At 39.8% G+C, this 24,498-nt stretch overlaps 1 protein-coding gene across 2 annotated transcripts in view; it reads left to right on the top strand.

Moving 5' to 3' along the window:
• LOC134794943 (uncharacterized) overlaps nt 1-24,007 on the top strand; it is a 67,604-nt gene extending 43,597 nt beyond the window's left edge. Inside the window, exons 1-4 of one of the 2 annotated variants that reach the window (XM_063766812.1) lie at nt 227-329; nt 22,316-22,471; nt 22,902-23,063; nt 23,822-24,005. In XM_063766812.1, the coding sequence (XP_063622882.1) occupies nt 252-329; nt 22,316-22,471; nt 22,902-23,063; nt 23,822-23,980 (555 nt within the window). In that variant the 5' untranslated portion in view covers nt 227-251 and the 3' untranslated portion in view covers nt 23,981-24,005. Of the gene's footprint in view, nt 1-226; nt 330-22,315; nt 22,472-22,901; nt 23,064-23,821 lie in introns of those variants that run through there. The other variant, XM_063766813.1, reaches the window with a different exon arrangement.
• Nucleotides 24,008-24,498: the final 491 nt, after the last annotated feature.

Raw genomic sequence — 24,498 nt, 5'->3', positions numbered from 1 at the left:
ATAATAAAACCCTACTTAGATTGCCTTTTTTGAGTAAGCTATTTGAATTCCTGGTAACGTATAAATTTGGTAAATATTTGGAAATAATGAAATTTGATGTGCGCAAGTCCCCAGTTTAACCCCATAAATTGATAACATCGACATGTAACAGGCCTTAGATACGCTCACTAATGTGTTTGTTACATTATATAACTTTTGATCCGCCTATAAAACACTTGAAATAAGTATTAAGAGTACATTCAGTTTGCAAAATGTCGCCTCATCGTGTTTTATGGAGTATAATTTCCTGCTCTTTCCTTATACTTGCCATCAGAGGGCAGGGAATGATAGTAAGTACATACCTTTAGTAAAATTAAATAATATTTTAAACTTTTGCGTTTTGAACACATTAACTCACATTCGACGAAACGTCGGTAAATAAAGGTAATAAAATAAAGTCGCGATAGCCCGTCTATAAATGTGAGTTAAAGTTAAAATTCAATTAGTTAACATAATTTATTTGTAATATCAATGAATTCATTTATAATGTAGTAGCTTTGATATTAATTATATTCTGACTAGGGCTTCCAATACCGGGATCCCGGGATCCCGAAATACCGGGATCCCGTCTGTTTAAACAGATTTTTCAATACCGGTATTTTTTAATGAAATACCGGGATCCCGGTATTTTCAAAAACAAGGAAAATGTGCCTATTATAACGTTTAAAATCTATTAAAATGGTCAAATTCACTCACTCACTCACTAAACTGCAAAACGTAATTCAAGACCAAAAAAAGTAAGAAAATGTTGCCACTTTTTACTAGCGCGTCTTGTATTTATGCAAAAATAAGTATATAAAAGTACTTATTTAAATCGCAGGAGTAAAATTACTAATAAATAAATTATCTTAGCGTGATTATTTATCAAAAGGATTTTACTATTTTACAAACAAATTATTGCAGTGGCAACATTCTCATACTTTTTTTGGTCTTGAATTACGTTTTGCAGTTTAGTATCCTATATTTACTTCAAAGTTCATCGCCTTCGAGATATTTGGCATCAAAGTTGAACAATTTTAGGCTAAAAACTGGTTTTCTGGCCATAACATTTGTGTTAATTAGTTTAAAATGAAAACCCTGGACACGTTTCTCGAGACGTCAAATACGAACCCAAATATTTAGATTTCGTACATGTAATTGTTCTTCACTGCAAACTAGATACGAAAAAAGTGGTTTTTTTTAGAAAAAATAGGAGATTCGATTCAAAACTTGTCAAAAATGTCGGGTAGCCCCTTAATATAATTAGTTCTTAAAATTTTATCAAAAAGTAGAAAGAAATTAATTGTAATGGCATACGAATTATTGGTGCCAAAGAATATTTATTGGCTGATTATTAGGTTGAACTAAAAATGTGACTTGTGAAGTCAACAAGGCGGATAAAATGATTGCCAGCCTGGAGGGTTCACATAATTATTGCAGATGGCGATTATTGTTTAATATCTTAAGCTAAGGACATACATATCTGGTGTAAAAGTGAGCCTTAAAAAAAAACTCAAATTTTATAAGCCATTTATAGTCAATACCGGGATCCCGGGATCCCGGTATTGATAAAGACAGTTTCGGTATTAATACCGGTATTGAAAGAAGTCCGGTATTTGGAAGCCCTAATTCTGACCCTTATCTTGGCATTGTAACACCCGTGATACATGGAACATTAAAAAATCTAGCAGTTCCACTTTATTACTTAACAAAATAATTTTGCTATAAATATGTAGATCTACCCTCCTTTATTGTAGCAGAAAATAATACACACAAGTGTCATTGTAAATTAATTACTAATTATCAACATTTCGCCCCGGAAACAACAGATCTCGTTTCGTACTGTAAGTTTTGCGCTTATTATTTCTTAGATTAGTATATATTTTTGATTAATCCACATTTAAATGTACTTACTATCGTTAGTGTATTAGGATTTACATAGTGGTCGTTTTTAAAAACATTTAACACATAAAATATTTACATAAAACTGTTACGTATCATATTTGATACATTGCCAAGAACTCATAAAAGTACATGTGTATTACATTTAATACATTGCCAAGTTGTCGTCAAAATAGGTGTACATGATTTATTTTAATTTTGTTTTTTTTTTATACTTGTGGGGGGTTGAAATACATGTTTCAAATATGTCATATTAGTTATCATACTATTTCGTAAGTGAACTTTGTTTTTTTTTAAGTAATGGATATTATTTAATCTGTATATTAGGACGCTGTAGCCTTATTGCTACGCCGTAGACCGTAGCACAGCAAATTTTATGTATGGCACAAAATGCGCCCAAAGTAAAAAAACAGTTTTTTTTACTATTATAATTATTTGTATAGTTTCCCTATTTTACACAACTTTTTGTTAACGTGTTTTTCGAATCTCTACGGGACAACTATTTCCCACCAAGTGATCAGGTATTCGTAGATATAATTTATTTTTATAGGTATAATAGTCAATGTATGTTTTAAGTAGATTGCGGTTTAATAACAATTAATGATGATTTCTGTTGCATTACATGTTTTATTTTGATTTAAATCCACATTTTTTCTATTTAAAATTAAGCAACTAGTTTGTCGAGGGATTGGCATTGTATTAAATATGATACATATGATTTTCCAAAACTGGAAAACCCTGGATTTTTTCCTGGGTTTTTAATAGTCTAGTATGGTTAATAGGTGACAAAAAACTCAAAAAATATTAAACTTTTAATATATTTTGAGCCTTGCCAAGATAAGGGTTAAAATAATAGCCGCAACATCATTAGGTATTCGGTATTTCTCTAAGATTCCCACGACCCACGATACAGGCTGAGCCTAGTGTGGGGATCACTGCACGGCTTTTATTGAAATTTGCTATCTTGCTAATTTGCTATCTTGTCCTGTATGTAATAAATAGTGTAAATGTTTCTACTGTCCTTAGTTAGATACAAATACGGCGGTGGCAGAATAACAGCGTCCGTTGCTGCGAGTCTTTAGGGCCGCTGTGCCCCGAAGCCTTTTGGCACAGACAATAAGCTGAGCCACTTTCCATTTCAATTAGTTTGTAAGCATTATCGTGTACTTTTATTATGTACCTATGTTCAAACTTCTTGAATAAACGTCTTTTATTATTATTATTTGTATCTCCTTTGATTTCACGGGCCTATAAATCACGGTCTTTTGATAGGCTTGCGTGGGGATATAGATCCAACACGTAGAGGCCCCTTGGAGAGCTTTAATGTCATGTAGAATGCCTGCTGGAACCCGTCCACAGGCGCAACAATAGACACCCATGAACCGGTCTCAGCAGGCATTGGGACTATTGTAGAAAAAGTGAACAGTATACCGGTCTATAGCTTGAAGTTTGGGTGGACAATGAGACTGGGCTATTGTAAAGAGGTCGGACACCTGCCATAACAATGTTTAACACGTTATCAAGGCAGGCGGTCACTTGCCGCTGACTAGATGGGCCCCTGAAACTGCCGTCGCGAGGACGTCCAGGAGCAACATCGGTGTGAGCGGCTCAGGGGTGTTGAGAGGTGTGCGCCGCTTTCTACCCAGTGGCTGTTACCAGCCACTGTGCCAACTCGCGTCTTATGCATCTTTCACTTCCACCCCTGGAGCATATAGCTCTAGCGACTCCTCTCTGGTCGGCCAGTGGAGGCAAGCCAGAGCTGAGAGTCCTGCGGGTCCCCTTGGGGTTCCACTCCGACCGACGAAGACGCGCCAGAGACGGAGACCCTGACCGACTCTCGGGAGCACTCGGGTCCGTGGGGTCGTTACTCCCCAACAGCTCGCCACCAGCTGCCCTGCGGGCTTATTATTATTCTCTTTATTTATTTTTCATCTCAAGTTAGGTTATTTATAATATGAATATAAAAGTAAAATATAAAAACACTTACAAAACGATAAAAAATACATATAAACACATTATAAAAAACCTAACCTAGGGTGCCGCCAGCAGCGGGGCAAGGCCCAAGCTACCGGTGGTTAGGGCCGCAGAGAGAGGAACCGGCGGACTATCCGCGCCGTGTCCAAGATCACCGCCTTCTGCATCTGACCCTTGATCCAACCACCTGGCGAGAGTCTCTCAAGATGTTGGTCGAGACTCTTCGCTATTAGACCGTTCACTGAAACGACTATCGGGACAATGATCGTCGAATCAACATCCCACATGGCGGTTATCTCGTGAGCCAAGTCTAGGTACTTACTGGACTTGTCCTTCTCGGCCTTCACGAGATTCTCATCATGGGGGATGGTGATGTCAACGAGCACAGCCCGACGTTGCGATCGATCTATTATCACTATGTCAGGCTTATTGGCTACAATAGTCCTGTCAGTGATGATAGATCGATCCCAATAGAGCGTGGCACGACCATTCTCGAGAACAGGCGCAGGTAAGTACTTGTAGTACGGTACTTCGCGGTCCACAAGGCCATATAGAAGAGCAAGTTGCTGGTGAATAATCCTGGCTACGAGATTATGTCTGTGCAAGTACTCGCCGTTAGCAAGATGAGAACACCCGGAAAAAATGTATGCCTGAGCGACTCTCCGGGACGGCGGCATGCCCGACAAATGTCGACCGTACCGTCCTTCAGGATATATTTTCGATAGTTGTTCGTCATCATCACTTCGTCCGCAATTGCACAGGCAAAACCCTCGGTTTCTCCGAAGAGGTCCCCGAATCGTAACCAGTACACCGACGCGAGCAGGTCCACATCGGGTCCCGTGAGGGCCTTGTAGAACCGCCCGTGTAGCACCTTACTCTCCCATGCCGCCTTGCGATCCGCAGTACTTAGTTTAGTACCACAGGTTTGCGCCAGTTCTCGTTTGCCAAGGAGAGCGGCGTGAGGTTCCTGTCTACTGCCACCACATCACGATGCATCCCACACTCGTTGTTAAGGAAATAATTCCTGAGATTGTACACCTCGCGGTTATGGAGATCCTTGGCGTTTAGGAAGCCTCGGCCTCCACACTTCCGTGGGATGTACAATCTCATAACTGACGAGCGTGGGTGTAGCATGCGATGTGCGGTGAGCAGTGACCGGACCCTCCGATCCAGGGAGTCCAGCTCGGTCTGAGTCCACCTTAGTATGCCAAAGGAGTATGTGAGTAGGGGCATTACCCAGGCGTTGAAGGAGCGCACTTTATTGCCTCCTGACAAAAGACTGTTAAGGACTTTTGTGAGACGACTGAAAAAGCGCTCCTTCACCGACCGTCTAATACCCTCGTCCTCAATACCCAACGACTGTGACATACCAAGGTATTTATAGGTTTCTGATTCAGAGATAGATCTGAAAGACATTGTCTCAGAGAGTTGTAAATTTGTTGAATTTACAACCCTCCCCCGCTGTACATACATAACCGCACATTTATCGACACCAAACTCCATGTTGATGGCACTACTGAAAACTTCGGTGATTTTCAGTAGCTCCAACAAGTCTTGGCTATTTGGTGCAAATAATTTGAGGTCATCCATGTACAGAAGGTGAGAGATGATTTCACCCTCTCTCCGAAGCCGGCAACCTAGTCCCAAATCCTTCAGCAGGGTAGTAGTGTAAATATAGCGGTTCTGGCGCACTTTAGGTAAATATCTTTTGGGGCCATTTCTGGGCTTGTTTTGTATCGGTACATGTTCTGTATCACATGTGATGTACCTCTACTCATGGGCAATTGAAACAGCTCACTTTGAATATACGTTTCCATACAAGATTGTTCGTTTATTAAGGTAAATGTAAGACGACTACCCTAATTATAGGTATTTACTCATACGTTATCAGTACATGTTCCGTGTTATGATATCTTTGTGGTTTTCCTGTACTCGCGGACAATTATAAAATAATTAACTTCGAATACTTATTTCCATACCAGATGCTCTGTTTTTGTTGCGTTCAAGTGTATTTGTTTTAATCAAATATAGCGTGGGAGTGATTTGACCTATTCTGTTATCAGTTACTACAGCATATTTTATTCGCTATTATCTAATTGCGTAATTGGGTCACTTGTTCCTCTATTTGAAACGGATGTGTTTTAACAATTTATTGTCTTCATTATTTTATAGACCAGCAAACACTGCGAACGTTTAAATTAAAACATATAAAATAAAATGGATTACGCTATTGCATTGTGCGTTAGATTATGGTTCGATAACGAAGGCATTACTTATAACTACAAACGTGCTGGGGATGGAACAGAAAATAACATCCTCTTCATTTCGAGCGTCGAGGCGCTCGCCCCCGACATGGACATTAACAAATGGAGTGCGGCGCGGAAGGAGCTAAAAAAGGTTCTGAAGGAGCAGCTAGCTGAGCATCCGGCAGTGACGTTGCACTCGGATTACCACGCGGAGGGGATCCTGCAGGATATATTAGTGAAATATCAAATTAGGACATTTCTTGCAGTCCCGTGCAAGCAAACAACAACCATATGGAAAGAAGGGGCCATATGGTTCATGGAAGTGAAAAATCCCCTGATAACCAAGAAACTCTATGTGTTTGTAGACTGTTAATACATAAAATAAAATGGATTACGCTATAGCATTGTGCGTTAGATTATGGTTCGATAACGAAGGCATTACTTATAACTACAAACGTGCTGGGGATGGAACAGAAAATAACATCCTCTTTATTTCGAGCGTTGAGGCGCTCGCCCCCGACATGGACATTAACAAATGGAGTGCGGCGCGGAAGGAGCTGAAAAAGTTTCTGAAGGAGCAGCTAGCTGAGAATCCGGCAGTGACATTGCACTCGGATTACCACGCGGAGGGCATCCTGCAGGAGATATTAATTAAAACATCAAATTAGGACATTTCTTGTAGTCCCGTGCAAGCAAACAACAACCATATGGAAAGATGGGGCCATATGGTTCATGGAAGTGAAAAATCTCCTGATAACGAAGAAACTCTATGTGTTTGTAGACTGTTAGTGGGTGTGTGTGTGCTTGTGTATCTGTATAATTAAAATAAAAGCGTAAGAGTTTTTTAGCATTTATTTATTTTATACCTACGACTTTTTTATTCACCTGTGGTAGGCCATATAAGTACATTGTTTTCCGGAAGGTCTGAAGTGTCAAATCTACTTTGTAAGTCTGGCTTAATATCTTCGTAAAAGTTGTTTGTTTTTTATATCATAAACAAAAGAATCGGTGTCGGTGTATAACAGCCTTACATTTTCACCATACTTAGGTACGATATAATCATAATGAAAATTGTACATTAAAGTTTTACTTAATTCTAGCACGGTAAAACCAACATAAATGGGTTTGTTATAGACAATTCTAGATTTCTTTAACTGCACTGCCACTAGCTATTCGGAGAAAATAGAAGCGCTGTGGAAGTTTGGTTGTGAAATATAACGTTCAAGGCCATATTTACATTTTTTTTTCCTGTTTTTACAATGTTCCAACGGGAATACAACTTAACATCGACCCTTTTCTCAACATTTTCAATTGTTTTTTTTCCAAATATATAGAGTTATTCATCAGGTAAAAAAAAAAAAAATCCTTTTCAAAAGTGTTTTTTCGCCTCTGTTCTCATTTGCGAATTCAAATCAATGTACGATTTTAACCAAGGTGATTGATTGAAAGTTTTTTTCTTAATCAAAACCCAACCATTTAGTGGTCAGAGCTGATAAGGGTTTCTATGCTAAAATAAATAGGTCATATTTTTTTCTTAATCAATAATTTATTTTAACAAACCGCAAACATTTACCATTGGAAAAAGTAGGTATTACATAGAAGGTCAGCAGCGTAACACTTTATTTCCGAGTCAACAACATCATTAATATTGCACAATCCATGTATAATGTTGCGTGCTTCTTGAACGTTGGTGGGGCGGTGTGTCTTAAAATGCTTCTTGAAGAAGTTGAGGCGGTTCTCGTAGGTCAACTTTAGCTTGTTCAAGTATTCAATTCGAGCGTTAATACACTCCATAACGCGTTCAATAAGTTGCCATTCCATGTGATTTATTACCAGAGGGTTATTTGAGTTATCCGAATCAACAAGGAAAAGCACTGGTGGAGAGATGCACATTCGAATACAATGACGATCACACCGAATATGATGTGGCGGCGCACTTAATGGGTTTTGATAAAACTTTCCAATGACGGCAACTTTCTTCACAAACATCGTGTCCCATTCTTCACATGTGAGTTCGTGTTGTCCATTTAAATTGACGCAGGTTTGTAAGCTCATTTTACCTTCAATAAATTGCAGCCTCAAATATACATAGATATTTTTAATTAGAGTATGATGACATTTCATCTCCAGATTGTAAGCGCTTTTACTCAGCTCACACCCGTTGTCATTCTCAGTGGAATCAATCGATGGGGCGTAAGAAGGTAAATAAATATTTGAATTATTCATTTTTCTTTTGTTTTTTTCTCAAGTTTCACACATGCGTTAACGCTTGAGGATAGTTGGCGGTGAAGTGGAGTGTGTGTATGTGCTTTCTTTTACTGTATAATTTTACGTGTAGTACTTGTGAGGGCGTCGTACTCAAACAGCGAATCGTTTATAATAAGACAATATGCTGTGGTGTTAGCGGGTATGTTCTCTTTAAACTCCATTTCCAATTTAATATCAATGGCTCCCGAGTTGAAGGTGTCACACTGTCTTGATGTGTCAATGACTATTAATGGAGATTGTGTCTTGTAATGAGCATAATTTACTTGAGGGCTGGTATGATCACGGTTGTAGTACGATCGTTGGAAATTGGTAAATGCATCGTATAAGAGCGCATAGTTATTAGATTTAAATTCAGCCGAAAATGGATCGTATGGATAATACTGAGCGTTCAAATACACCCTGCAATTGGTAAGATTACAATGGTCGAATATACTCATATCTTTGGTCTTGTCGTTCCTACGAGCCGTTTGGAAACCAACAATGAGATAGCGAGGTTTCTCCAGCTGCGTACTAGTCTTGATGCACCAAATATGACGTTCTGAGGCAGGTAGTATGGGATATTCATACAGTTCCCACGTGCGAAACGCTATCTGAACCGGTATGCTCCCCTCAACGTACGACATTAAGCGTAGTTTCTCCTTATCAGATACTTTTATGACTGGCATCCTCCATATGATACGGATGATTTCAATGACACCATTTGGAACCGCCGGTTTCGGTACCTTCTCCGGATCAGCGGCTGCTAAATCTAAACAGTTTACATCTGTACTGGCACGGTTTAATATCAACTCGTGTTTCCCATTCATTATTACCTTCTTATAGTCCTCGGCGAAACCCAAGAAATGAGATAGCGGTATAGTTAAAGTAAACTTATCATGAATCTTTTTAGCACCAACTTCCCACCCCGCATTCTGAAGACTATAGTCCATTTCCTTTGTGTATGAGACTAGTCCCTTAATAGTGGATGTGATACCGCAGTTTCTCGCCCGATCGATCTCCACACCGTTCAATTCATAACGAATGTCTTGAAATAAAAATGCAGCACCATTGTTGACTAGTAGACATCCTTTCTCCACTGTGCCCTCCACTAATATTTGACTCTGACTCGGTAGTAGGATTAGATCTTGACGGTTGATACATATGTGGATATTATCGTTATTTTTAAAAGAGTCATTATACGGAGTGTATGGGTGAAATTCTATACTTTCTATGGAGTCATCAAATGACACCCGCTCACCAATGTCTAAGATAGATAACGAGGACATACTTTAAAACCGATACTCTGTAAAAATGTGCTATTTTCTGTAGTCAATTTCTTTGGTTGTTGTTGTTGTTGTTGTTGTTGTATAAGTGGCTGCTGTCTTAGAGGAGTAGTTTTCACCTCGAGAGCAAGATCTCGACTGATAGTGTAGGGGTTGCTACCTGTGCTTATATTCTTATTATTATGAATAATCATTTTCTTATTTATTTTTTACGAATATGCAAACGCAGTGAGATGTTTTCACCTCGGAAATTCACCGTATCACCGGACTCGTTTACTATGCGCACTTCAATGTGTTGTAGGTTGGTGTTACTCTTCTTGACAGGTAGATAGATAATGTTAGATGGTTGTTCAATTATTTGATAACCGGGCGGGACGTCAGGTGAAAACTCGTGTATTACATGCGACGGCTTGTTGTTTACGAATGACCCCTCCACAATATTACACTCTATTCTTATAGTATTTGTTATGAGTATGTTGATCGATTCGTCTGACCAATGCACTGTTTTAGCTTTCAGCGTTTTTGGCGAATAACCAAAGAGTGATCCAATGCTGTTTGGTTTGTTCAAGTGAATATCCAATTTTGGTGAGTACATCATACACTTGGAGGTGTTGCTGTTTACAGAGATATCAATCAATTTTTCAGCGTCACCATTGGCCAGCTTTATCATTTCGCGGTTCAAGTGATTTATTATATCATTGAGCTCGTACGAACCTTCTGGAATTGTGATAACTTTATCTCCATAATGAAACAGGTTATTGGTCTTATCAACATTTGGAATAGAGTTGAAAGTCTTAAAGTACACTAGCGCACACTCATAAAAACCATCACTGTCCAATTCTAGAGCCGGTTGAAAATCTACATTCAAAATGGACTCATTGCTGTTAAGACTTATTGTGAATGAGGTTAATGTCATGACGAAGACGATAATGATGATGATGATAGTAACGATTATCGTGGTGGTGGTTTACAGACGAGGATCTTAGCAAGAATGAAAGCACACGTGTAATGTTTATGGTATTTATTTAAAACAAACGTTTAGCGCTCTTACATAGGAATTCCAAGCATAAATGTCCACAGTTTACAGTATTAAATTTCTGTAATCGATTGTAATTATACTCTACTTGCGTGTTGATGGCAGATTTCTTAATATAATCAATAAACTCCCTAGGAGGCCTCAAATCGCCAAAGCTGTCAAAATACAAGCAATAATCACCCTTCTTAACATAAGCGCACCAATGTGTACCCTCTCCCTGTTGCGTGTCCAAATTAATAATTCCAGTTTCATAGTAGTGTGGTTTCGTTGGAAGATTATCTCGCATGAAAACACCTCTAAAGTAGGGAATTTTCTCTCTACGCACACATCTTACTATATCCAGATCGGTGAGGGCTTTACCTTTTGGCGGCAAATCTAAGTTCTTGTTTTTTTTTTTTTAGCTCCTGCTGCTGCTGCTGGTGTGATGTAGAGCCCCATACCACGTTTATAAGGTGCTAAATATAAACCTTTACCGACAATTTTACTGCCGTTATTATTATTATTATTGTTTCTATTCTTTACCATTTCATAGATATTTTTAGCGGCAGTAGTGACCCCACCGGCTAAAGTTCCCGTGGCTGCTAAAGCGCTCAGTAGCGGTATCAAAGGTAGAAAGCCACCACGTTTAGGTATCGGGATGACTCTTTGTTTGCGTTGTTGTTGTTTTACAACTTTCCCTTTAACATATTGTTTTGCAGCTTTCACACCCACTTTGAGTAATGTAGTAGGAGTAGTAGTAGCGGGTTTCTTTTTTGCAATTTGTCTTTTGACCGCATCGCGGCTTGCCTTTATAACTTTCGAAATTGGAACCACCCCCATTCCGCGTTTGACTTTAAATCTCATAATCTTATCTACCGCCAAAGAGGCTATTCGTTCACCGATAGAACTGTTAGTGGCGCTCGTGCGATTTCTAGCAGCTTCAGCCAATCGCAGGTCGGCTTGATGGCGTCCCACTAATGTCTTGTCACGTGAGTAGGCAATATCATGTAATTTGCAAGCTTCATCGAGTGGGTTCACTCCTGGATCGTTACGAGCCAATCTCTCCTTCAATCTCGTACCGGGACCGCAATAATTGTAACCGGGTATGTGAAGTTCAAATGGTAGATTATTAATTAAATTATTAATAATACCACCACCACTGCTGCTGCTACTGTGATGAAGATGATGACGATGAGATGTAGATGTCGCTCGATGTGTCCGTCTTCGCTGTTTGGAATTATGATTAACACTAACCCCACCGGTGTGTGTTATCATATTAAGTATCAATAATCGACTGTGTGCACTTATAGCATGTTCTCGCATATATATATATATATATATATTAATCACAACACAGAGTCATACACACAATAAAAAACACTCACAGATCACTCTCATTACATCCCCCTGATGATGATGATGATGATAATCCTCAAACTCTAGCTCCAGCTCCGTCTCCGTCTCTAGCTCCGTCTCCGTCTCCGTATCTAGCTCCGGCACCGTCTCCGTCTCCGTATCTAGCTCCGGCACCGTCTCCGTATCTAGATCTAGCTCAATCTCTAGCTCCGTCTCCCGCTTCGACTCCGTCTCCGGCCGCTGCTGCTGCTGCTGTTGCTGCTGTTGCTGTTTCTCATTTGATTCTTGTAATGATGTTGATGTTGATGATGATGATGATGATGATGACATGTTTGCAAGTATGCTTGTATGTGTGTGTCCGTGCATATATATATATATATACACGTCCTTAAGATTTAATAGATCACAATAAAATGAAACTTAAAAAACAAAACACGTCGCTTACGGTAAAAGATTGGACTACGTCAGATGATTATGTGAAACTATGTAGTAATCAATCTACAAAAGCAGCAGCAGCAGCAGCTGTAACCCGTGTCTTCAAACATGGATCGTTGTTGGCAAACAATATTAGATGTCTCATCTGTGGACCCTCCAACTGTGGCAAGACTAATGTCTTGTTGTCTCTACTTTTAGATCCGAACGGTATAAAGTTTCATAATGTTTATCTTTATTCGAAATCATTAAACCAACCGAAATACAAGTTTCTGAGTAAAGTTTTAGAGCGGGCGGGTGATATACCGTTTCACACCTACAACGATAAGAGTCAAGTTGTCCCACCGGCGGAAGCCTCGGAAGACAGCGTCATCGTGTTTGATGATGTAGCGTTGGAAGATCAAGATGCCATTCGTCAGTACTTTGCCATGGGACGTCATCGTTGGTTAGATTGTTTCTACTTGTGTCAGACATACAGTAGGATACCTAAACAATTGGTACGTGATAATGCCAATCTTATATTGCTATTTAAACAGGACGAGTTGAATTTAAAACATGCCTATGATGATCACGTGAACACCGATATGAGTTGGGAAAAGTTTAAGAAAGTTTGTCGTGAGTGTTGGGAGAAAAAGTACACTTTTTTAACAATCGACAAGGAGAGAGACATTAATAAGGGTCGATATCGTAAAGGATTTGATGTTTTTATTATTGTATAAAGTTGAGTGTCATCTCCGGTTTATTATCAGTTTTATGTTGTCAGCTACTGAGGAACAACCTCTTTTTAAAAAAATTATATACCTATCAACAACAACAACAACAGCAGCAGCACATGCACTAAAAAGAAAATATGTTTGGTAATAAAAAGTTGAAACGGAAACTCATAGATTCCATTGAGAGTGTAAAGAAAAAAGTAAAGGCATTGCGGGCAGATAAGTCATCTCTTGACACATCACTGGCTCAAACCTTTGAACCAATTACAAAACCGCTCAACGTTTTAATGACTAAAGCGTTAGAATCTAAAGGTAATAATGACAATGAAAATGCTAAACCAGAAGCAGCGTTATTAATGAATAACACCCCTCGTCGTCGTCATCCTCCCATGTTAATAAAAAAAACCTCCACACCATTACCAACGCCAAAATCACGTAAAAGGAAGAAAACCGAAGAAGAAGAACCCCATAGTGAACTGATTAAGTGGAACGATAATCTTCAAACAAAAGCACAACAGTTGAATTTTGATGATGATGATGATGATGATGAGGAAACTATGAAGTCAGCTCTCGAGAGTGATGATAATGATGATGAGAATAATCATAGCAGTGTATTAGATCAAAGCGATTATCAAAAATATCTCAAACACTTTTCTAAAACACTGAAAATACCATTCGGTGTTTATCTCAAAGAAAATAAAATGTATATTGGAGATAGTCAAATTAAAATAATCGATGATTTGATACATATCAAAGATTCAACCTTCAAAATGACACCTGGGCTAGGTGAACTTATCTTTCAAAAAATACCTAACAAGGATATAATTTCGAAAGACGATGTAAAGGATTATAATAAGATTTTAGACATTACAAACGCTCATCGTAGAGGATTCGCACCAAACGGTCAACTGAGCGGTGACAAAAGTTTAAAGTATAAACTTTTCATTAAGCACTCGCAAGAATCTAAGCTACATAAAGAAGGTGGATGTTTGAACCTTCATAGAAGCGATATATTGACTACTAAAACGTTTTATCCAAAAACTGATTATATCTATTGGGATGATCCAAACGAACTGGTTAGCCGTTTACAGCTTTTGGTCGCATCGCAGAGCGCCGGTAACACCTCCCATGCTAACGAGATAAACGCGATAGTTGAGGAACTGACTGAGGGTGGTATTATTTTAAAGTAAGAAACAGGATCCGAGGAAACAGACCCTCTTCTCCCGTTAGGAAACCTGTTCATCCGATCGGTTATCTGTTTTAAGTAGATCAGTTATCTGTTCATGTGGGCTAGGTACTCTATCTGATCTATATAAATATGGCTGAGGGTATCCTCCATTATTCACTTTCACAATGCCTCTTAACAAGTTTGGACAACACTTGGGCAGCAGCAGCGGCAACGCAACTCGTGACAAAATTAAAGTGGAAAAAGATTTAGTAATTTTTGAAAACAGACGGTTGAGTGGAATTCAAAAAGCAATATTCAAAACGGATGCTATCAACAAAGCTCAGTTTGATGAACAAATAATATTATTACTTGGAAAGATAAAGAGCAATCGTGCTGATATAAGAGATTTAAAAGCAAAGCTTGAAAAGTTATCAGCCAGAATTTCTACACCTGCACAGCCATCAGCATCATCATCATCATCAACCATACCAATAAAACATATTACACCTACACACATAAGAAACAACAACAACAACAACAAGGATGAGTAAAGCTCAGGTAGTTAATGAGATACATAAGTATGCGAGAAAAACATTTCCACGTCGCCGTTTCATTCAAAGAGGTTTCGATGACACATGGCAGATTGACTTGATTGATATGCAAAAGTACTCGAAAGCTAATAATAACTACAAATACATTTTAGTGTGTATTGATACCTTCTCGAAATATGCTTGGTTGCAACCGCTTAAATCCAAGAGCGCTGAAGATGTTACAAAGGCAATGCGCAAGATTTTAAGTGAAAACGAGAGAAATCCTAAAAATATTCAATCCGATGACGGGAAAGAATTTTTCAATGTCAAATTCCAATCGCTTATGACGCAACATAATATTAATCACTACTCTACATTTAGCGTTATGAAAGCTTCCATAGTGGAGAGGCTAATTAGAACCTTAAAACATTGGATTTGGAAACAATTCAGCTTGAATGGTTCGTACAAATGGACACAACTGATAAAGGATGTGGAATATTATTACAATAACAAACCGCATCGCACTATCGGCATGGCGCCAGCGAGCGTGACTAAAAATAACTATTATCAGTTGTTACATAATGTTTACAATAACATTAAAATGAAACCACATGCCAAGTTTAAGGTCAATGACCCCGTGAGAATTAGTAAATATAAATCAACTTTCGCTAAAGGCTACACCGGTAACTGGACTACGGAAATATTTAAAGTGCTCAAAGTGCAAAACACTAACCCGGTGACGTATTTACTTGAAGATACCCATCATCAACCTATTTCTGGATGTTTTTATGAGCAAGAATTACAGAAAACTAAACATAGTGATATTTATCTAGTGGAAAAAGTTTTGAAACGAGGCGGAAATAAAGTGTATGTAAAATGGCTTGGCTTAAATGAAAAAAGTTGGATAGCTAAGGATAATATTGTTTAACTATTTTCTTTTTCTTAATCAATAAACGAACACCTTGTGATCGAATTGGATTATATTTTAATTAAAACACCCCTATTTTTTTTACATATAAGATTTATTATATAAGAGAATATAAATGATTACAATTAAAATGTACACTCGCAAAGGCAGCATCAGCAATTACATTGAAAAAAAAATACCTTAATATTCATTGGCATCATCATCATCATCATCATCATGATCAGGTGATGCTATGATGATTGGTCCAATCACACAAAGTATTACATTTAGTAGATAGTTAAATGATTTTAAGGTAAACATCACACGTGAAAACACTTCCGCTTCAACACACCCCAACAACACAATCCAATCTTTATAATTAAGTGTTACACCACCCACCATCCCTTCCAATTCTTCATGTATATCATCCCACATTACGGTCATCAGGTAAATATGAATGTCGTCGAGGTGTCCTTCAATATATAGACGCTTTAATAGTGTTGATACATCTGCTCTAAAAATATGTAGCGGCATTCGGTGGCGCCATCTACTCATCAGCATATTTGTATTGAACGCACGTATCCACTTGTCTTTGTTTCTTTGATTGTATGACCTCCTCCTTGCGGGGGTGTCACTCTCATAAGCATCTTCATTACAGTAGAGCGGGTTAAGATTTTCTTTGTTCTCGTCCTTTTCTTGCGAACTGGTGGATGGTATGATGAGATCTAGAGGTGCTTCCGCTGCTGTTGCTGTTGCTGATTGTGGATGCTGTTGCTCTGAAGAGATGATGACGTGGCTCTGAGAGCTACTTTCATTGCTGCTGCTGTCGTTGTTGGTGGTACCCTCGTTACCTGTTGGAGGGAAATATAATATTATTATTATTATCTAATTCGCTATACTTTCCAAAATGCTGAGGTAGAACAAGGTTAAAAACTAAACAGAAATTTTAATGTTTTAGGTTGACACTATATAAAAAAGGTATAAATATAAAGAAACTAAAATCTTACATTTATCATTAGATGATGGGGAAGAATCCATTTTTTTTTTATATAATAATAATATTATTATGGTAACTCGAGCAATCTGTAAAAAGAAAAAGAGACAAATTACTTACAATTTACTTCTCACTGCAAAACTCGAACAGCCATGTCTTATTTTTTGGCCCCATACACACAACAGACATATACCCCTTCTTCAACTCTTGGACGGCATCATCCTCTAAATCGTTAAATCTACAGGGCAGAGTTAAATGTCCCTGTTGCAAGACAACTATAGTTTGCATCTTGTTATCATCAAAGTGCGACTTTTTTTGGTAACAATCTAATATAGGATATGGTTGTTTTACCAACAAATTTTTAGGTTTAATCCAATTTACAATGTCGCTACCGCGTTCGTTTAAAAGATTCATGTAGTTGTTATTGGACATAATTAAAGAATAATTAATTTTTTTTACGTGCTTACCAATGTGTCAGTAGAAGGGGTACGGTCAATTGAAAGAAACTATGACCGAATCTGCTTTTTATAGCAAAAATGAAGGGAACGATTTCATATGTGGTTTAGAATCGAAAGATAAGGTAACCATGATATTACTTCTCACGTGATAGTCTGATTAGAGCTGTTATTGAAACGTTTGCGGTTTTCAATTTTATCAAAAAATATTTATAAAACATTTTAAGTAGAAAAAAATAATAATAAACGTACCTTGACGCAAATTTCATTATTCTCTCCGTACAGGTTTAGATGGTAGACGATCTTTACAGTAGAGATCTGCATTGGGATCTGATGTTATAATAGACATTTCTTCATCAGCCCACCGCCGCATATGCTCTAACATATACTCATACTGCTGACAGTCTTCACTCAATACCATAGGCTTCAGAGTGCTTGTTTTGACCGTTGTTGTTGTTGTTGTGGATGTTGCAGGTGATGACTTATGTCTTTTCGGGGTTGTATTGGTGGTGGCGACAGTAGTGGTAGCAGTCATTGGTTTAGGCGTAGTAACACTTAAAAGAGTGCTTGAACCCTGTTTCTTTTTCATTACTCGAACAGTCATCTCTATTCCATCTCCATCTTGAATGACCTGATAATATTCATTTTCCGTCCATGATTGTTTGACGCTAGTTTCACGTCTTACTCGTCTCCCATGTACAATAGAAGATGAAGTATTCTCTATCTGCTCTTTTATGACCTCCATTTTAAATATTATCATATTACCATCATTGCATAATGGTAAGTCTACAATTTGATTATGTCGCACAATTTTCGATGCGGTTTTTGATGTCATTGTTGTACCCCTTTCTCCCATAAAAAACTTTACATACCATTCAAACGAAGCCGCGTTGGAAGATGTACTTTCATCGAACACAATAGCCCTTTGGATATTCCACGCGCCCGCAGCACATGATGGGAAGTAAAAATCTTCCTTGTACGGTGATAAAGTAACATTTCTAACGTGATTATCATATACTGCATGTAATTGCAGCATAACACTTAGATGTAAAAAATTGGAAATGAACATTATGTAATCCGTATTGTATTGAACTATTGCGTCTCCTCAGAGCTCCTAATTCATACTGAGCTTTAGTTATTTTATTAAAACCTAGATCAACTTGCATAAATGCATATTCGATAACACTCATAGACCTTGATCTACCGGATACGCCCACATTTTAACTATAATGCAGTAGATGTAATAAACAATTTAGATGCGTATTGATGGATTTGCAAATAACATTACCGAGTCTACCATTTCATACATCAAACAGCAACAATGTAACTGATAACAGAATAGTCAAATGATTCTCCCACGCTATATTTTATTAAAACAAAGGTTCACTTGAACGCAACAAAAACGGACCATCTGATATGGAAATAAGCATTCAAAGTGAGTTGTTTTAATTGTTCGCGAGTACAGGCTCACCGCACATGATAACGGAACATGTGCTGATAAAAAACAACCTCAGAAATACATACCTACAACATATATGAGTAAATACCTATAATTAGGGTAGCCGTCTTACATTTACCTTAATAAACGAACAATCTTGTATGGAAACGTATATTCAAAGTGAGCTGTTTCAATTGCCCATGAGTAGAGGTACATCACATGTGATACAGAACATGTACCGATACAAAACAAGCCCAGAAGTGGCCCCAAAAGATATTTACCTAAAGTGCGCCAGAACCGCTATATTTACACTACTCAGGGTGCTGAGGGGATTCAAAGCTAGGCAGAACCACAGGGGACTCAGACTGTCGCCCTGAAAGATTCCTCGCTCAATCCTTATAAAATCCTGCGGGCCAGGGCGGTCATCCCCGCCCCCTGGTTGACGAAGGACTGTGGTCCACTGCCTCATACACGCGCTTAGGAAGGCTCTCAAAGCTGCATCAACTTTATACAGCTCTAAGACCCTCCCCAACCATGAATGAGGCACCGAATCATAGGCCTTCTTGTAGTCAATCCAAGCGGCCGAGAGGGCACCCTTATTCCGCCGGATTTGTTGGCAGATGGTCATGTCTATGAGGAGGAGCTCTTTAGTACCACGGGACCCAACCCTACATCCATTTTGAGCGGAAGCCAGAATATTGTTTGCGACAATGTGCGCGTTGATTTTTGCTCTCAAAATGGATGTAAGGAGCTTGTAGAGTGTAGGCAAGCATGTGATGGGTCTGTAGTTCTTCGCTTCCGTGGTACTACCGGACTTATAGAGCAGGAAGGTGACACCAGTTGTTAAGGAAGGTGGGAGAGAACCAAGCTCGAGGGCTTGTTGAAATTGTGCTGCCAAGCAGGAGTGCGAGCATCGGAACCACTTTAGCCAGAAGTTGTGCAATCCATCCGGCCCAGGACTTTTCCAGTTCTGGGCCGTGCGGATGGCACAACTGACGTCATCGGGGCTGATGGTGACTGCCCCCATAGGTTCGATGGACTCGCACTCACGCTCGACAACACTCATCCAACCCCCCTCGGTGTGTCCGACAGGCACCGACCAGATGCTACGCCAGAAGTCGGTCATGGCAGTAGCATCCGGCGGCTGCGTGTCGGGCGCACGAAGGTTGGCTTCCTCCCACCTTCGGTACACCTTCCTTTGGTCACTTTGAAAAAGGCGATTCTGCTGAAATCGATCCACACGCTCTCTGTAGCGGCGAATACGGTTTGCCCATGCATAGACTTTCTGCTTTAGAAAGTCGATGCGCTCTGTGACATTGGCCATGTAGTCGCAGGGCCTGATATCCGTCCCCGCGAACGCCTGGTTCACAAAGCGCATTACTCGGGGGCGATTGTTGCCCCCCCTGAAGCAGATCAGCTTTGCGATGAGAGTCCTAAACGAGCTGATACGTCGCTCGATCCGCGCTTGCCATGCAGGGACACCTCCGACGGTCCTAGGTGCACGTTCAGCGTCCGGGAACTTGATGCGAGCAACACGGCACGCCGCGATGGCTCCGCAGTACATGATCGAGTGCGTATCATCTAAATCTTTACTAGTCCGTAAATATGGCTCTAGTAAAGCGTTTAGGGCTCCCATTAGCGCTAGATTGCGTCTATTCATAGGCAAACGTGGTAATCGGGGCCTAGAGTTGGTTGTGGCGCGATACTGCGTAATCGCCTCTTCCAAAGTCCTCCTCAGTTGCTCATTAGCAGTCGTACTCACATTCTGACTCGCGAAGTCCCCCTCGTCGGTACAGAAATCAACCCGTGGCGCCCCCGGTGCCAGGTCGGGTGCGGGCACCGGATCCGGCGACGTGGCGGGCAGATCTCGCACCGAGGTGAGGTCCGCGCGAGCAGAGAGAGCCTCCTGGCGAAGCCGATCAAGTGTCGCGTCATCCAAGCGCTTTAGCCGCTGAATGACGCGCACCTGGTCCGATAATCGCTGCTCCGACACGGTGATGGTAGGTTCAAGAGCCTGAAACAGAGGCAGTATTCTCGAACGATAGGCGGACAGCTGTGTTCCCCCCTCTGTAGCCCCATAATAGGCGCGCATGACATTCTCGTTCATGTCTCGAGTCCATCTCATGCGTCGCACTATACCACCGGCAGCGGGAGCCGTGGGCGGGGCAGGATGTCCCGCAGGCCCCAAGCGTGCCGGCAGCGGTGGCCGCCCTCGTCGCGCAGGTGGTCGTGGCGGCGGCGGCGGCGGCCCGCTCTCGTCACTGGACCCGTCTGTGTCAGGCGCCGTCGCGAACTCGTCGCCTGACGACGATGTGGACGAGGAAGTGGACGAGGCGGGCGGGGGTGGTGGGCGTGCGCTTGTTGTTACCGCTTTTGCTCGACTCCTAGTAATCATTTCTATCAATTTCGTAGTTTTGCCGGTGGTGCATGACAAATGTCAACACGGTAGTGCGACTGCGACCCATGGTCGCGGTGTTTGTAATCAAATATATTCATTGTCCGCATGATTTACTAGTAAACATGAGTAAATTATCAATATTTTACGGCAAAAACCACATGTAAAAATATTATTTATGAAAAGAAATTTTAAAGGACGTCCGTCAGTGTCAGCGGTTTTTTTTTTTTTTTTTTTTTTTTTTTTTTTTTTATTATTATTATTATGAATATGGAGCTTCAAGAATCAGGTATGTAGTTTTGTTTATCACCCTAAATTGCTTGAAATTGAAATTATTTTATAACTTCCTTACAACAAAAACATGTTAACGGGTAAAATTTTGGTTTGAATTCGTTTTTCATTAATCAAAGGTGTTTAAAGGCCACGCCGCCGATTCGCCGCCGCCGCCGACCGATATTGACCGGCGCGCCGCCGCCGGCTAAATGCCTATCGGCGCTCATATCTACTGCAAACTAGCGCCTACCCTCTCTCCCTTTCTTCCATATTCATAATAATCAGTAAATACACAAATTCAGCAGAAATTCACCACTAATGACCGATCACTTAATTAGTTGCCGATAAGAGAGCGCGTACAACCGGGAGTTCAGTTCACTTTCGACGTTAATTAGAGAATGAAAATAATGAGTTATCCAGGATCTATTTATACCTCCTTAAAGTACATTTATTAGTGAATAATACTAATGCATTTGACACTTAAAAATAACACATAACATATTTTGAATTATGGCCTAGGGCCAGACCACCGTGTACTGAGAGGATTCAGAGCTAGGCAGAACCACAGAGGACTCAGACTATCACCCTGAAATATTCCTCGCTCAATCCTTATAAAATCCTGCGGGCCAGGGCTCTCATCCCCGCCTCCTGGTTGACGAAGGACTGTGGTCCATTGCCTCATACACGCGCTTAGAATTAGCAACGTATTATTATTATTATTAAATTTCTGTATTTCTTGAACTAATATATTTTGAATGTGAATTCGATTTTGTAACTACACATCTACTTACATATTGTTGTGTTATGTATTTTTGTGATTTGATGCCGCTTTGAGAAAAAGAGTTGCTCTAGGATTGTTGCTCCGTTATTTCTCGAACGGTTTTTAACCTTCACTAGTACATTTCCTTCCTAAATTGATGATTTAAGATTATTGTCCAATCATTGTTTATTTTTCCATATCAATTGCAGGGCACAGGAAAGTGGACATTGGTGGTAGCTCAAAATTGTTCGAGAGACGCGGAGATGCCTCACAAGATGTATATGCACAAACACAAGCTCAACCGCACACACGTCTCTTTCGATCTCGGCGCGACTATTCCAGAAGTCATCGACAACTCTATTGCTGTAATCCTGGCCACGACATTGCACGAATGGCTTCGGCTAAGGCGAAAACCATAGGAACGAAAGGTCCGATCGCTGTCTCACTCCAACTCCAACCTGGTTGTCGCCTTAGCCGAAGCTCGAAGCCTGTCGCGCAATGTCGTGGCCAAGACGTAAGTCGTGTCATTGGTGCGACGAAGAACTTTCAGTTTAAACTCATGAATTCTATGTCATTCCAATCATTGATATTCCTGACATATTTAATTTGTATTGTTTTAATTAATTGCGATCATTACCTTGACATAATACACGCAATAATTTAATAATCCTTTTTCGTTTTTGACATATTTTTGGATCCTAATAATTACCATGTAAATCATGAAGGGTAGGTTTTTATATGTTTTTTCTGTATTTTAGTACTTAATCTAAATTGTATCATTCGAATATTTTCTAGGTTCGCGTAGATATAAAAAGGAAAGTGGCCGGTGCATGGAAACAGTACATGATCTGGGCCGATGACTGCCTCCCGTGTGCGTGTAAACAGTTTGCGGGAAAAAACATGAAGAAAGGGTTCGAAGCCGCTGGGATAGATCCGCCAGACTTCCCTATTCCTAAGGTACCGTAGACCGGGGTGACTTTGGAAAATTTGGGATTACTTTGATAGATTTAAAACGGCCATAGAATTACCAGTATTCATTATTTACTGAAAATGTTCCTGTAACTAGTTAGATTACTATATATTCATATTCACCTACTGTAAAAAATCTCGCATAAATATATATTATGGCTTAAAAACTAGAATTTTAAAGTCGCCCCTGCATTTGAAAGTCACCCCGGTCAATGGTACGTTAGTAAATGAGCTTTTCTATTATTTTTGGCCATTTTAATCCATTGTGCCCTTTTTTACCACGTTTGTGTTATTTCTAGTCGGGATCGCGAGCCCTTTTCATCCTTATAGGTCATAGGAGAAAAAATGTGTCCTAAAATTTCCATACATTTTTCAAATTTTTCTTTTGGTTACCGCCATACAAAGTATATGGGGAAATGGTAACACAATAGGAAAAAACTCTGGGACATTTTTTTATCCCGGTATTCTGAGTAGAAATAATACAAAAGTAGCAAAAAATGTCACAATATATAAAAATGGCTAAAAAATAACTACAGGAGGTTTTAGTATTATACTGACCAACGCATAAATCGCAAAAAAAAATTACCCTCCCATAGAAAATGGCCCAGCCAAAATGTATGAAACACCAAATTTTTTTTTTTGCGATTTCGGGATTGGTTCCATAGTAAAAGTTGCTCAGTATAATCCAAAAACCTCCCTGGCAACGGGAATGCAGTTATTTTTTATCCATCCTGTATTGTTTGCAGGGACGATATGACGTCCATCAGTTCATCGTGGATTCGAATGGGCTTCCCAAATACGGCATGTACGGGGAATGGCTTGCGGATGCATACGTAGTGAAGGACGGAAAGGATATGGCTTGCCAGCAGGTAGTGATGACGTACGAAAAGACGGAATTCTATTAACCCGTGGAGCGTCATAGTATCACACGTGTGATAGTTATTCAATTTGGGTTACAGCGACACAGTATCAGACGTATGTGTTACTAAGTGTCATTCTATGGAACTTGCTAACTATGTAAACAAACCGCCATATTGTAATTGTCTTTGAATGATGAATTTAATAGTGACTTTTTTTACATCAGTGTTGGGCAAAGTACGGCCCGCGGGCCATCTGCGGCCCGCGAATGGATTAATTTTATCCGGCCCGCCGCCGGTCCTATGAAATAATTAGTATGTGGCATTGGCCCACGATTATCAATTTATCATAAATCAAAATAAATTTTGGCTACAATTCTGGCCCTCCACTTAAATTTTCTAAACTTTCTGGCCCCCCATGAAGAAAGTTTGCCCACCACTGGTTTACATAGTTAGCAAGTTCCATAGAATGACTCTTTACAGATCCATATGGGTAAAATTGCTAATTGCATCAATATGTTGTATTGTGGTTGTTTGTTGCTTTCGACGGGTTAAATTACAACAAA

Source organism: Cydia splendana, chromosome 11, assembly GCF_910591565.1.
Source record: "Cydia splendana chromosome 11, ilCydSple1.2, whole genome shotgun sequence".
Classification (NCBI taxonomy): Eukaryota; Metazoa; Arthropoda; class Insecta; order Lepidoptera; family Tortricidae; genus Cydia; species Cydia splendana.
This window is presented reverse-complemented; position numbering and strand designations above follow the sequence as displayed.